This window comes from Grammomys surdaster, unplaced genomic scaffold (assembly GCF_004785775.1).
Source record: "Grammomys surdaster isolate TR1022 unplaced genomic scaffold, NIH_TR_1.0 97, whole genome shotgun sequence".
Lineage (NCBI taxonomy): Eukaryota > Metazoa > Chordata > Mammalia > Rodentia > Muridae > Grammomys > Grammomys surdaster.
In genome coordinates this window covers 2,590,989-2,606,855 of record NW_021604576.1, presented here as the reverse complement: position 1 = coordinate 2,606,855, position 15,867 = coordinate 2,590,989, and the positions used below count along the sequence as shown (strand labels likewise).

The 15,867-nt window shown below is 37.4% G+C and overlaps 1 protein-coding gene across 1 annotated transcript in view; it reads left to right on the top strand.

Annotated features, from left to right (window-relative positions):
* Necab1 (N-terminal EF-hand calcium binding protein 1) overlaps positions 1–15,867 on the top strand; it is a 140,657-nt gene that overhangs the window by 20,685 nt on the left and 104,105 nt on the right. Inside the window, exon 3 of the mRNA XM_028780915.1 lies at positions 10,017–10,125. Coding sequence (XP_028636748.1) covers positions 10,017–10,125 — 109 coding nt within the window. The remainder of the gene's footprint in view (positions 1–10,016; positions 10,126–15,867) is intronic.

Below are 15,867 nucleotides of genomic sequence, written 5' to 3'. Positions count from 1 at the left end.
ACATGTGAAAAAAAAGAAAAAAGAAAAAAAGAAAAAAAAAGAAAAAAAAAAGAAATGGCTTCTGATGAAGCAGACAGAGATGACAGCTTCTTCCTTGAAGGAAAAACAGAGATGATTAGCAAGGGCTAACAGTGAGGTGGAGGGTAAAGGAAGCCAGTCAACTGTGAGATGTACTTCTTTCTCTTATGTCTGCATAAAAATATTTTTTTGCATGTGAATAAAATTTGTCTATAAATGGACAAATTATAATAATTTATGCTGTCAATTTTGAATCTAAATCCTCGCAAATAATTAAATGTTCCTGTAACAAATGCTTCATTTGTCATTACTGAAAGCTTCAGTAACTGGGGGTGCGTTTGGTTTACTTCTAATTTCACATGAAATGTTGTAAGTTTTCAATAGAAATGACATTAAATGTCCTCTTTTTCCCAATAATATACACCTGTTATCTCAGTTAACTTTCTTAGTATTCCCAGAACAACTCTAAAATATTTTTATATAATAAATACATTTCCTGGTAAAGTATCTAAATATTTGTTAGCTTTCTTAATTTGCATTCTGTTGCAATAATAAAAAACCAAAAGCAACTGTGTCTTTATATCACACATCCAAGTTATAGTCTATCTTTGAGAAAAGTCAGACAGGAAATAAAGTAGAAACAGAGGCAAGAACCATGGAGAAATACTGCTTATTGGCTTACTTCCTCTCTTGTTCTCTGCTAGCTTTCCTCTAAAGTCCAGGCCTACCTGCATAGGGATGAAGCCACCCAAAGTGGGCTTGTCCCTCCCATATCAATCATCAACCAAGACAATTCCCTCACAGACATGTGCAGACTAATCTGTTGGACTCAGTTTCTCAGTTGAGGTTTCCTCTGCTCAGATGGTTCACAAGTAGATGATAGAAGCCAGTCAGGATATTAAGTACTCAGTGAAGAAGCAGGATCTGTCTGCATAGGCACTTGGGCCCTCCATAGATCTGACAGCAGCTTTAAAGGCTGGCTTCCAGGAATGTGTCCCAGGAGATGTGCTGTGACTTCCTGTCAGCCATTTTACCTTTGTATGTTTTCCAGGGTTTTTCTCTACCTGAAAAAGATGAGAAGAACAAATTATTATATGAAGTTTTTATAATGAATACATTCAATAAAATATAGAGTGAAAAGTTTTTGAGAGCTAGGAGATACCTCCGTTGATAGAGTGCTTGCCTTGTATCTTAATTTCTTTTATATTGCTGTGAAGTACTCTGACTAAAAGCAGCTTAGGGGACAAAAGGGTTATATGGCTTAGATTTCCAGGTCACAGTCCAACTTTGAGAGGAGTCAGGGTGGGGACTTAAGACAGGAATGTGAAGCAGAAACCATCAAAATGCTGTTTACTGGATAGCTCCTTGGCTCAATCCCATGCTCATGCCTACCTAACTTTCCTATACAGCCCAGGACCATCTTCCTAAGGAATGATGCTCCCCACAGTGGAGCATCATAAGTCAATTAACAACCCACAGATATGCTCACAGGCTAATCTGATGTAGGCAATTCCTGAATTAATACTTCCTTCTCAGGTGACTCTAGCCAAGAGTGTTCTCTCTCTCTCTCTCTCTCTCTCTCTCTCTCTCTCTCTCTCTCTCTCTCTCTCTCTCTCTCTCTCTGAATGTGCTTACATTTTTAAGTAATGCATCTACCTTCAAATAACACTATACTCTCATGTAGGTAATACAGTCATCTTTTTAACTAATATGCTCAATTTTTCATGGTGATTCTCATGAAACTGATACAATTCATTTCACCTACCAATCTGCTGTGATCACGGACACGCTTTTGGTATTATTGCTTCATGCAGTTCTCTCTCAGTCTCATTCAGAGAAAGAAGCTCAAGACATTGTGTTTTATGATGCCATTTTACATGGCTCCACATTTTTTGCCAATCTCTCTTTCCTTCTCCCTAAAGAACATTTTCTAACATTTCTTACAGGGCAAGTCCAGTGGCAATCAGTTCTTTTGCTTTTGATTACTTGCAAAAATCTTGATTTTTACTTTCACCATTGAAGAATAATAACTTACTGGATATACAGTACTATGTCATGAAATTGTCTTTAAACATGTTAAACATTTCCATACACACTTTTTCATAACTTGCATGGTTTCCTGTAAGCTCATTATTCTGTAATTCTCAGCCGTGCTCTTCCATCAGTGTTTATCTTGCTGCTTTCCTCCTTCATAAATTTTCTTTGTCCTTACCGTTCTTCAATTTAAACTTGATATGCCTTCATATGAATTATGAATGATCTGGAGAGTCTCTGTTCCTCTTGGATCCCCTGGAAAGCATATTCAGTCCTTTGGCCTAGCACAGCCAGTCCTACCCACATGTTCTCTTTGTACCAGAGTCCACTGCTATTCCTGACAGTGATCATGATTTGTTAAACTTTGATAAACTAAAATATTGAAAAACATTAAAGTAACACATAAATGTAGGTTCATAAAAATTTACTTTAATTATTTTCAATGACTGTAAAAACTAGATTAAGTTCCCACAGAGGAGCTCGGCGGCTGAGCTCTGGGCTCTATCGTTGGTGATGCTGTGATTGTGACCTGAAGGAGACATTGAACAACTGTTTAAATAGCTAACTTGCTTTCCTTCTTTCTTTCATTATCCTTTTCTCTCCAACCCTTAGCTTTCTTTTTTATTTTTGAAAAAGAAGTGTCAGTTTCGGTAAGTTAAGAAAATAAATTAAGATATCTTTGAACAACCATTGCAATGGTTTGCATCCTGTCAGGTGGGAAGAGCCTGATCATGTGGAATGCCCCCTGCCCCCAACCCACATCCCCATCCACCAACCATCCCCTCCCATCCCTATCCTCTCCCATCCCCTCCTGTCTCCATCTCCTCCTTACCCCATCCCCTCCCACCCCATCCCCATCCCCCATCCCCTCACACTCCCCCACCCCCTCCAACCCATTCCACCACTGGCAGCCTTTTTGTCTTTACTCAGTAAGTACTTTTTGAGGAAAAATAGAAAATAAGAATTTAAAATGACATGAATGGTCTCTGCTTATTATGCTGTGTTAAATTTGCTCTCCCATTACTTAAAACTTACTGTGTGCTAGGTCCTGTATGAAGAATTTTCCCAGTTAATCCTCATTATGTTGAACCATTTAGAAAGTTTGGAACTTTTCCTCTTCTGAAGTCTGTTCTCGGCTCTTTGCTTTTCCACTTCTGTCATTCTCCCTGGGAAGACTGACTCGTATCTGGGACACCCCCCCCCAGTCATTTTGTGTTGTAAACTCCTAAATACATATCTCAGGCTTCCATGCCCCTTGATCTTTCTAGAACTATATGAGCCTTTCACTGACTAGATGCCTCTATTCCATCCACATGTTCCTTTAACTTTACGGCAGAAGATAGCTTTTGACCTCACCTATTCCAGTCTCTCCATGAATAGTAGTAGTACACCCATCTCTTTCTCTGTCCTGGAAATTAAATTCCACCATTGAGTTATTTCTTTCCTTGCCCACTGCTTTAAATGATCTTCCTTTTATATTCTCTCTCTTTCCCAAACAAATTAAAACCCTCTATATTTCTGTTTTCACTGTGACCACCAAAGTCTCGTTCCCTTTGATTTTGCCTGGATGATTTTTCCTTTTGATTTTAAGCATCCTAAGGAACCTCCTCTCCCGTGGTACACCTCAAAGCTCCAAAAGCCTGTGTACTGCAATCATATCTGGCTTTCAAATGTATACAGTGGTTCTCTACTGCTCTTTGCATGATTTTTTAACTCTCATACTGTTACTTCTGTGTATCTATGATTTTCCTTCCCCCCAGATAAATATACTCCTTGATTGAGTGGTCAGGTTTTATAGGTTTTAGTCCATATGCTTTCAGCTTTCTAGCTATGCTTTTTGCATTTCCTCTGCCCGTAGGATCCTATGTAGAGACATTTCACTATCTGTTAGCTTTCATTTGTGTCTAAGCAGAAGCATCCCCTGAAAACTTTCCTTGGCCTTTCCGTCAGGGTAGTTTCCTTTTCTAAACGCTCTTTTCCACCTGCCTCCCTGGGATTGTTCTTGTCATCCTGTGGCTGCTGTTCATTTGTTATACCCCTGTCATTGGATCCATAAGGACTTGTCAATTGTCTTAGCACCAAACACTGTGTTTAGCACACAGTCGGATTTTGATAAACATTGAACCAATGAATGGATAAAGGTGGTCTACTAGTAAGTAGCAATTCAAGTTTAAACCTCAAGATCTCTTTTAGGACTGTTCTCTCTCAATTCAGTCATTTATTTGGGCAAGATTAGTATTAACTGTTAGATTAAAGGTTATAAGCAAAAAGTTAATGTGCCCAATGTTAAAACCTTGGAAATGCAGATAATATATAAGGTTAACTGTAATATCCCTTTCAATTTTCTTTGTATTAAAAAAATTTTTCAAAATAAACCTGTGACTATTCAAATACCATAATGTTCTCTTTATAACAAATAAAATGTGTATTTGGGGGTGTTACTTTCATAATATAAATGAAGAGAAATAAGAATATTTATATTTCCCTAAAGAAATCATAAACACAAAACTTTTTAAATCTAACAAAATATTTTAAAAAGGAAGAAAAGAGAGAATTGGGGCTTCATAGTATATAGATTTTTTTATTTCCTTGCTTCTTTGGGTATGTGCATATAACATCTACTTAATAACACAAAGATATGTTCAAATGCAACAATATATAAACATAGGAACACTTGTTCCTTTTAAAATGTCTGTGTTCATAGCAATACTCTATTGTCTTCTATTCAAAAACATTAGTAAAATTTGGAATATAAGGCCAAAAGAATTATAAACTAAGACATAATTCTCCCTCTATACAAACATTTAACAGTAAGGTGGCTGAAGAGAAAGAGCGAGTAGAGTTAACAAAAATGAAGGGTGGGAATGAAAAAGCCATATGTCCAGTATATGTAGACAAAGATCCAATATGTCTAAATAAACCTCCTCTTAAAAACAATATATTAAACCAAGCCTCAGGGCCAGATGTTAGACATCTCCATAGAACTTGTTGGTCAGGACAGCCCCCAGAGTCCTCAAAAACAATACAGACTTTTGCTTTTCTGCCTGGCTGACCCCTAGAACTAGATGCTAAAACCCTATTGTTGACAATATCACATGTCATGGCTACAAGGAATTGGGGAATTGAGTTTCTGGCTAGCTTTCAATGTATCAGAAAGTGCTAGTAGGATTCTATGAAGAAAGAAATCACTAAACAGTCTTACTCAGTAATGAACAATATGAACTAAAACACAAACCTGCCAGGCAGTATGTGTTTCCGTGTGCAGTGGTGGCAGATACTCTTGCCTTAGATATGAGCCTTGCTTCCCAGAAGGATTCTGTGCCTGGCCCTGTAAGCCATGCTAAAAATCTATATATTGCACATTGCTATGGTGATAGATCAGTGCCTTGCTCATCCCTCATGGGACGGAGAAGCTTCTTCATACTCTAGATGGGAATTAACATTGCGACCCACAATTGAACAACACGCAGAGAGTGAGAGACTTTGGAGCTCCCAGTCCTAAAGATGTCGTCACCAATTCCTCTCTCCTGCTTTCATGGCTCTGGGAGATACCAAGAAAGGAGACAAAGACAAAGAAATGACAGACAACAGAAACCGTGTCTTCTAGACACAAGAGGATTGATGCCCATGAACTCACAGACACTGTGGCAGTATATACTAGACCTGAATAGCCTCAAGTCAGATGGGGTTCCAGCACTGAGGAGAAAGTAGACATAGGGTCACACCTCTAGCCAGAAGTTATTTGCTAAGGATTGCCACTGGCACAGGGAAAATCAGTTTTTCTCAATGGAATGTCACTAGGGTGGGCTCCATGCCCAGTAGCAGTTGGTCAACACACACACACACACACACACACACACACACACACACACACAGAGAGAGAGAGACAGAGAGAGAGAGAGACAGAGAAAGATAGAGAGACAGAGAGACAGAGAGACTTAGTGTTTGTGGTCTTTTTATTTTGTTTTGATATCTTTTATATTTTACTTGTTTTTTATTTTCATTTATCTGGGGCATGGAGAGACAGAGAGAGGGGGAGAGGAATGGGGAGAAGGAGAGAGAGAGGGTTGTGTGGGTAGGGATAAGGAGATTCTGGGAGGAGTTGGGGGAGGGGAAAGAATGATCAAAATATATTGTATGAAAAAAAACTTCAATAAATAAGAAAAATCATAAGAGGGAAATTACTACTGATGGAAAGCTGAATAGACAAAATGTCAATGTGTCTTCTAAATATCTCTAAATATCTATTTATTTTTCTTAGACAGAGGCTACTCACATACTAAAATTTGTAAGGCTCCAGGGACACTATAGAAGAAGGGATTAAAAAAGAATGTAAAACTAAATGATAGGGAGAGGACAGCAAAATGTCACACTCTAGACCCAGTGCTCACGATACGGCCATAACTCCAGACTGGTGAGATTACCTGCACTGGGCTTACACAAGACTGTTCCAACTGTCAGTCATGAACCAGGGAGGGGCTTAAGGGGCTGTACACCTTACTGCTGAATTGTGGGCTCTAGATAGCCACTGTCTTTAGTTGTGTAACCACTAGCATAATCAGCAGACTCCAATGGATAGCTCCAATGCTAAAGTCACACAGATGGCCCAGACCACACCCAGAGGGACGCACACACACAAAGAAGAAGATATGAATGTGGGAAAGAGATTACTCAGGAAAAGGGAGTTTGGCAGGAAAGATGAAGAGAGAAAGAGGGGGATGGTAGGAAGGAGAACAATCAGAATTATCTATCTCCGTCTCTGTCTCTGTCTCTGTCTCTCTGTCTCTCTGTCTCTCTCTCTCTCTCTCTCTCTCTCTCTATATATATATATATATATATATATATATATATATATATATGAATTTGACAAAACCAAATTTAATTACAAAATTAAATAAATAAATCTGAGACGAGCAAATGTCCAGGACAAACCGTGATGAAGCACTAAAAGAAATGTTAAAAAGCCTGTGTGTGTTGTCAGTTAAAATTAAATTTTGTCCTTGGCAGAAAGTGGCCTCAGAAATCATGCCTATTTTGTGAACCGATTTTAAGCCAAGTTTTCATTGTTTTGTTCCATTTCAAAAGAAGGTTTCAGCAGAAATATTGAAGTTGAAATAAAATATATTAATAAAAATACAATTGCCATATTAATACTGAATCACACAAGGAGGGGGTTTTCAGCTTTTGCATTAAGCTTTTGTTTAACATTTTAGCACTAATCCAGAGCTACTCAAAAGGAATTCTTTGCAGTTGCTTGTTTTACAATGTGGCAGCCTGTCATGTAGACTTTCAAGAATCCTGCATGTGATAAAAACAGCTTTCAACACATACTTTCCACCCATCGAGCCAGGACTGCAATTTAATGCTTACTTTCTCCTATTAGATATTATTTTTTGCCAATAGGAGTTTTTTGTGTTATTTTTTTTTATCAGAGCACTTGCTAGCCAAAGCTTTTATTTTATGGCATGTGCACTGCTACTTGAACTTTTTCCTCTAATTATAAAGCAGCATATAGAGGCCTGCCCTACCCACAGGAAGCACAGGCAACCACAGTTCTAAGGCCTGGCTCGAATCACCAAAGAAATATGAAAGGTTCACTGTCGGACACATCATATAGTCAGCATGTAAGGTCATATTTATTGCACAACAAAGCAGTAGTGAAGAAAACAGTGTGTTCATTTCTAGTTTTTTCTCTTTAATTAGTTAGTTAGTTTGTTTATAAGCAAGGCCTTACTTTGTAGCCTTGGAATCTAGATTTTTCTGCCTTAACCTCCTGAGCGGTGGCATTGTAGGTATGTACCACTACATTTGACTCTAGAACTAATCTATGGACAATTTTTTTCTGCTGATTTATTCATTTCCTTTTCACAATAAGAAGATGCACATTCAACTATACAATAGGCTGTATGGGTCTAAACGTTCATAACTTACCTGAAAACAAGCAGGAACTAGACAATGGGAAAGCTGGAGAATTGATGTTCTCGCTGCAGTGAGCTACTCTGGGTTGCACGGCAGTGAGCGACTGGTCCAGGACATCACTCAGGTCAGGAATGCTTTGTACGGTTGATCTAGATCTCAAGTTTTATCATCTGCTCTGGTAACTGTTAGCAAGAATTAAGTGGAAGCTTGGTATATTGTGCCTGTTAAACTAAAAAGCAAAATGAAATAAAAATTCACATCTCTCAAGCATCTGTATTTCACATACCAGCATCTTTAAAAATTCCCCAGCCCAAAGGGTCCCACCCCCCACTCCATCCCCTTCCCCCCACCACACATATGTAGCAGACAGGCAGCTCAGACTTCATGGCTGCCCTGTCTGGCCTCAGTGGGAGACATGGAGACGTGAAGTGCCAGGGTAGGGGATACCCAGTGGGGGTTCTACTCTCTCAGAGGAAAAGGGAAGAGGGGAGGGAGGGACTCAGTGAGGGGGAAACTGAGAGGGGGAGCAATGTTTGGGATGTAAACAAATTAACTAATTAATTGTAAAAAATAATCATTAAAAAATTCCCCAGCTCTTAAGTCTTTACCTGAAGAATTAAGTAATTCGGGTCTGCTCTTTTCTTCTTTCTTCTCTTCTTTTCTAATCTGACTCATACTTAGTATCTTTTTTATTTTTATTAATCATTCTATTTGTTTACATCTCAAATGATATTCAGGTTACCCCCTCCACCAACCCCCGCATTCCCATGATATCCTGCTACCCCGTTACCCCTCCACCACACATACACACACCCATCCCAAACCTCCTGGGTTTAAGGTAAGTAGAAGCTGTCAAAATTGTTAAAAACCATCCTTTTTGCCAACCCACTCTGAGATCTTTGTGCTGTTCTGATACTTGAGCAGCATTCTGGAGTCAGCGTTTCAACAGTCCTTGGGGTGGTCTGGGAACATCTGTTGAAAACACTCTAAATAATCTTGATGGTCTAGTCCGATTAAACTATGCTTTTATTTAACGATAGGATTCTATTTTGTTTATGCAGTATTGTTGTGAGGACTTTTGTCATCCCAGGAAAATTCTTCCTCAGCTTGGAGCTCCCCATATTATAAATGCAAAGGCATATTCCATCGTTTAGAGTCATTTGGCAGCCTCTCTGAAAAACCTGACAAATGAGTCTACATAGAAAATGATGCCTCCTCTCCCTTAAGGGCCCATCGTTCCTTTGGATTTGTTCCTTCTGTGCCCTGAACAGATATTTAGCATGGTGGTAATGTGGGTTGTTTTTTTTCCATCTATGCTTATCCAGAGCTTTTCTTCAAAGTGAGGTGTAAATGATACTAACCCTGCCCCTTATTCTTTGAAATGAAAATATCTATTACCTTTTTCACCTGTCTCTTATTGAATTTTACTGCTCCCAGCTGTGCAAAAATACTTCCGTTTATGTCTCGACATCTTATCCTTTATTCGACTCTGATTGTATAGCAGCACTATTGTGTTTCACATAAGAAACATGTTTGGCTGTAAAAGCAGTCACTAATTGAATGAATACAACAAGGAATATAGTTTGGTGAATTATAATAACTCGTATCCTTGTGTAAATATTCAATCAAAGCACACTTGTTAGGCATCTTGTATTTATCTTGTGGTCTGCTACATTCTGTGTAGGCTTGGTATCATGAAAGCAAAATGTCTGCTTGGCCCTTTGTGTGGCTGTGAGGCTTTCATTTTCTATAGCTAGGTAAACATTTCCTTAAGTGTTACATTTGTCGTGGCAAAAAATACCAAAACCCAAAACAACCAAAAATATTCAAAACCAGTGCATGCATTGGTGTGCTATGTCCAATGAAAAGACAGTAAATTGTTTTTTATTAACATTTCAAAGGTTTCCTTCTTCCTTTCTTTTTTAATGTATGTGTGTCATCCAAACTAAACAAGCACAGATGCTAGGACTAAGTTTTAAAAATCAAAAGTGGACGGTGCTCAAGGTTGGAGTGATTTGCTTTTCTTCTGTTTGTTCTTATTTCAGACGATGGGAAATTGTCCTTTGAAGAATTTAAAGCGTATTTTTCAGATGGAGTTCTCAGTGGAGCAGAACTACACGAGCTCTTCCACACCATTGACACACACAACACCAAGTAAGGGATTTCTTATCAGTGGTCTCTGGAAATGAGGTGGAGAGAGTGTGAATGAGTCACTCATGAAGTGGAGGGGGAGGGGAGAGCCATTCTGTAAGGTTTAATTCTGAAATATTCTTTCCTGAAGATGCAATTGCTTTTAAGATCTTCAATATCTTCAAAAATAATATTCTATATTATTTTGGAATGGTATCCTCTTTATAGAATATAAAACAAAAAGGATGTGATAAATAATTTTAGTCTGTCATTACTAAATAAGTAAAATGTTACCGTTCATATTTGGTATTATCTAAACTTTCTTTGTTTAGAAAACATCCACTGGATATTGTTGTATTGGTATGTTAAAGTGAAATTATTGCAGTTTTAAACACAAATCCCTGCTACCTGAGAGCTAGGCAGGGCAAAGAACAGCTTTGAAGAGTTGGCACATGGGTGATTATCTTCATTTACTTGGCATGTGGATACCTTTTTGAAAATAGGAGGATATTTATGAAGATTCTGTTCATAACCCCTCCCCCATGCTGATATATAAGATAATGAGGACTTTAGGCTCTATATCAACAGAGACGCACTGCTTGTGTAGGGTTACTGAACTGCAGTCACAATTATAGAATTCTAATATGAAAGAATGTGGGTTCTCACATGCCTGGAGATCCACTACTAACTACTGTTACAGTTACTACTGTTACTACTGTTACTAACTACTGTTCTGGACAGTCACTATCTGCTTTAGGCAAAGCACTGATGTTGTTTCAGGCAATGAGGTAGTTAGTCTTCTAAGACAATGCTCTGGGCCTCTACATATGAAAAGACACTTTCTTGAGGTTAGCTATTTAAAAACTTATAAGATTAAGTTCACTTTACTCAAGTGGTTAAGTATTTTTCAAGCAATCAGTAAGGTTCTAGAGTTCAACAAGATTTTAAATTGTCAATGCCTTCTCTTTTGTTGTCAGGAATAGTATTTGACTCAGCAACTGATAATTTTAGTATACTACCAAAAATCCTGTGATTGATGTATTCATAGAACACTTGAGAATCACAAAGTATGGCACTTTAGGTCAAGGCAGGTCAGGTTCTCTTCATAGGAACTGAGGTATGATAAGAAAGTAGAAACTGCTTACGTAAAATGTGCAGGAAAGTGGAGAGAACATTCCAGTCAAGAAGAAGCATGGGGAAAGTTCTGAGGAAAACTTTGGAAAACTTTGGAAAGTTCTGAGTTCTGATTCATGAGGAGAATAGGGGTCACTTCCAAGATAAGGTTTGATAAGGTGCCAACTATCCAGCTTAAAGGGGAGGGGAATTCACAGAGGGTAAAGAATGGTCTGGATGAGAGATCACTTAATATTTTGAGTTTTAAAAAGTACTTCGACTTTATGCAAGGCAATGTTGATTTAGTCAGGAGCTCTAGCAATGTCATTGTTCTGTGAGAAAGTAGCTAAAATGGTAGAGATGGAGGAAGACTGAAGATATTAACTAAACTAAAGGAATACTGAAAAAGAACATTCATGCACAGAAGGAAGACATTGGGAGAACGGATACAGAGGAGGCAGAGGGTCTCTTTGTGGCTTGGGTAGCCTGTTGAAAGTTGGCATGCAAACACTCCATCAAGCATGCTGTTTATTTCCTCCTTACTATGTTAAGCTTTTAAAACATCTAGATTTAGAATATTTATTGAGACTTCTAGTTCTAGAATTTGGTGTCCTAAATATTTTTCAATGAATATTTACTAAAATTAAGGAGAAACTTTTCACTTGACTTTATTGGTTTGACTTGCCATTTTGTTTACATTTTTCATAGTTTGTTTTACTTTGGATACATTTAAGATTACTTAGTACTCAAAAAAGGGGTGTGCAAAGATTTATTCAAGTCTAAAGAGTGTATATTACTATTGGTTGTTATCATATGCATTAGCAACAACAGTGAGTTTTCTGGCATAAGTATACTCAATTTAAAATTAAGAATATTAGTTGGAGACCTCTGAATTATATTCATGAAATTCCTCCTTAAAACAGGATGTCAGTGTCAAGCTTTGATCTTTTACAAAGATTAATTCAAGCTTTGACATAGAAATTCCAGAGCTTTATTTTAAGCTTTTCATAAAAAAAATCCCTGTATCTTGCATAAGCCAAGTTTGTACTATGTACACCAATTATTTTTTTCTGTTCTACTCACTTTCTCAGGGCATATGCTATCACCCTAAATATTAATACTGCCCAATACACGAAGCCACTTCAATTTAATCAAGAGCACAGCCTGGCCCACAAGAACCTCATTAATATTGGGAGGGCAACACCAAGCAAATTGACTGTCTCTCTTCATAACTGCTTCCTAGTTCTTGTCTCTCTCAACATCTGATGGTTGAATATTTACTTTGTCATAAGAAGTAGTCATTTATAGAAACTTAATTATAGGGTATTTGTATAATACAGTATAATTAAGGTATATTAATTATCAAAATTAGATAAAGTTCTTATAAAAGGAATACCCTAGTTGAGAGATTTTTAAATTCATTTTAAGCCAACCTATGAATCACTGGCCCTTGTTTCTAAGGAAAGTATCTTACAATCACTGGTCAGCTATACAGCAGGAGCTTGAGCTCAATACTCTGAAAAATATCATTCTAAGGTGAATCTATGCAGCATTCTGCTTGTCTGATGCTGTGTTAGACCAAAGTATGCTGAATGATTTCCACTTTCCATAACTTTGTAAAATTAATATCTTACATTTATAGCTTTCTTCATTATGTTTGAACACTCAGAATGTTTTTCTTTCTGGATTATTGTTGCATGAAGTAATTCATGAAGTATGGAAAAATATACTTGAATTATATGGTCTGACAGAAGAGAAGATGATAAGCTTAAAAAGCATGTTAACATAGGGCATTATTGAACTATGTCTTAAAGTAACTGTGAACGAACTAATATTTCAAAACAAATTGAAAATTTCATATCTCTTTTACTAAAAATTTTATATTTTAACGTTTATGTTAACTATATACACTCATGGCAGATATGCCTAATCTTTCTTCTTTAAGAAAAGAAAAAAAAATGTTAATCACCCCAGTGATTCCAGTAAGCCTTCTTTATTGCAACCCTCCGTGTCTCAGGAAATATTTTCTAGAAACATATTTGGTTTGTCAACTTGGAAGCCAGTAAAGACATATTCAGAAAAAAAATACTAATGGTACTATTAATATCTAAGTATAGGAAAAAAATAAAAACTAAATCTATAGTTAGGTGCTCTTAAATGAGGGCCACCATACCTGTCAGGGGAAAAAAAAGAATTATAAAGGTAACATTGTTCAGTCAGAAAGAAACTTTCATAGCTCACGGAAAGTATTTTCACTCACTAGAAAGTCAGCATAGCTACATTTTGCAACTAATTAGACAAAATCAAGAAAATTTAGCATAAATCCTTGAGGTATTAGTCATAGCAGAAGCAGGGAAGAAAGATTCGCTAGAGCCTTAAAGCAGTTCTGGCAGGTAACTGCACTTAGGAACTCCAGATTGGTAGACCAAAAGGTAGACCAGATGGAAGTTTTGCTCGTGATGCAGAAAGTGAACATACAGAAAAGTAACCCAAGGCTTTTGGAGGGGGACTCATGATGAGAAACTCAGAGAGAAGATTCTTTGTTCCAGACTAAAATAGTTTTTTGGATGCTGAGCACTGATATTTCAACCCTGTGCTTGTTAACTCACTGACACTTACCACAGTGACAGAAATATCACCAACTACTAAACTGAGGTAACTCTGAAATTGAAAACATTCTTTCCTATACTAAAGTGATTTTTTCCCTAATATCCACATAGTCTGCTCCTTAAGGCCATCCAAAATATGAATATTTTATAACACATCTTTTCAACATTTGAAAGCAGCTTTCATGCACCCATGATGAGATTAAAATCCCATAATAATTAGAGAGTAATTATACCAAAAGTATTTGTTTCAGATGACAGAGTTGTGCTCCTCTTGAAATAAAAGAAGTTGCTTATCCTATATTTATGCATGACAGTTTTCATGAAAGTATGATGAGTTGGTTGATAATGCTGTCTTCCTTGAGTTTTTCATCACGCTGCTTAAGGAGACATATAATGGGTGGAGAGAAAATAAAGAAGGTAGGGTCAGTATCATGCAGTAAGCATTAGGGCAGTCCAAGGGTCCATGCAACATAGCTGTGCATGGCATTCTGATTAGACAGTTCATAGCCATTCTAGGCATGAGCAAAATAGATCTCCTTATTAGCACAGCTCATACTGCTTCAGCTGGAGCAGTGGATGTAGGAAGTAAACTTAGTACTTCACAAATTTAGTACTTCAATAGTTAAGTTTCAATAGTTAAGACTTTGGCTTTAGGAACCCTGGAAGAATGGCATTCATGACTTAAAGTAGCCAACAGACACAAGCATCAAAAACAGTCTTAAGAGCATCTATTTCTATGCATGGCCAATATAAACTAGTCAAATACTTTGTCCAAACCCAAAGTATTCTGTTTTGAAACAGCATCATATGTAAGCTGCCTTTAAGAGATAAGGTATATGGAATGTTTTGAGTGAAGAGTGTAGTTAGAGGATTCTCAAAGCTGAGAACAAGGGATAATTAGCTTTTGAACAGATATTCCTCAATATCTCTCTTGCTCAACTTGGAAAAAGGTCACAGTAAGGAAAATGGTACTATAAAAAGAAGGACTTTGTTGGTTGTGAGTGACAGAAGTCTAAATTAAGATGACTTAATGAAATTATAACCTTACTCATGTGTCAGATGAACCCAGAGGTGACTAAGTGTGTGGAATCCAGGTACTTGCCTGGTGGTGCTAGAACTCCTTGTGGTGTCATTGTTTTGTCTTTTTTTCCCTCTAGCAGCATTTCTCTCAGAAGGATGGCTAGAAGCCAGCCTGGAAAACTATCAGAGAGACTGAAATTCTTTACCAACAGCTACAACAACATCCTGGTTTTGGATCATTATCCTATTTTGATATTATGGGCATCTTTGAACAGTTTGCCATTGTTTCAGGGGGAAAGAGGATGTTAACTGAAACCCAGATGCTGCATCAGAATAGAGGATTGATTCTGAGCAGATGTAACTTGAGTTTCCTACAAATCAAAGAAATGCTTACATGGCCTCAAAAATCTTTACTATCTCATAATCTAGAGAAATAGAACCACCTCCCTTTGAAGAGTAAAAGAGGTTCAGAGAAGTTTAAATTCTAGAAAATTTTGAGAGTGGGGTCAGCAGAAAATCAGAAGTTACTTATAGTAGAAAAGCCTAAAGTCAGGAAACTCTGTGATCTAACAAGCATTCTGGTTTCATTGAAGTATTCATGGCACTGCCCTCCTCACTAGCCTCTGTACCCCTTAACTTACTCATCCATTTGACTGTCTAGTATCCCAGATTTCCCATGCTATTCTCAAACCATGCTTATCACTCCTCTCCTTTGTGCCTTGAGGTCTGTTTGATCATCTGTTATTTAGAATGATTGCCAAAATTTAGATATAGTAATATCTAGTGTTTATTCATTTAGTCCTTTATTATCTCTGTAGAGATAAAAGTAACTTCTATTTGCCAGATGTAAGTGTCTTTTCTGAGGCTTACTGTTAAGTACACTCACTCTTTTTAGTTCTTTCTGAACTCTGGTTGGCTGGTTCTAGCTCACACTTCTCTTCAAGCTGACTGATTCAAACTGGCTTCTCTAGGCTTCTGACTGAATTACTCTACTTGGAAAACTTGACTCTGAACTCTGAACTCC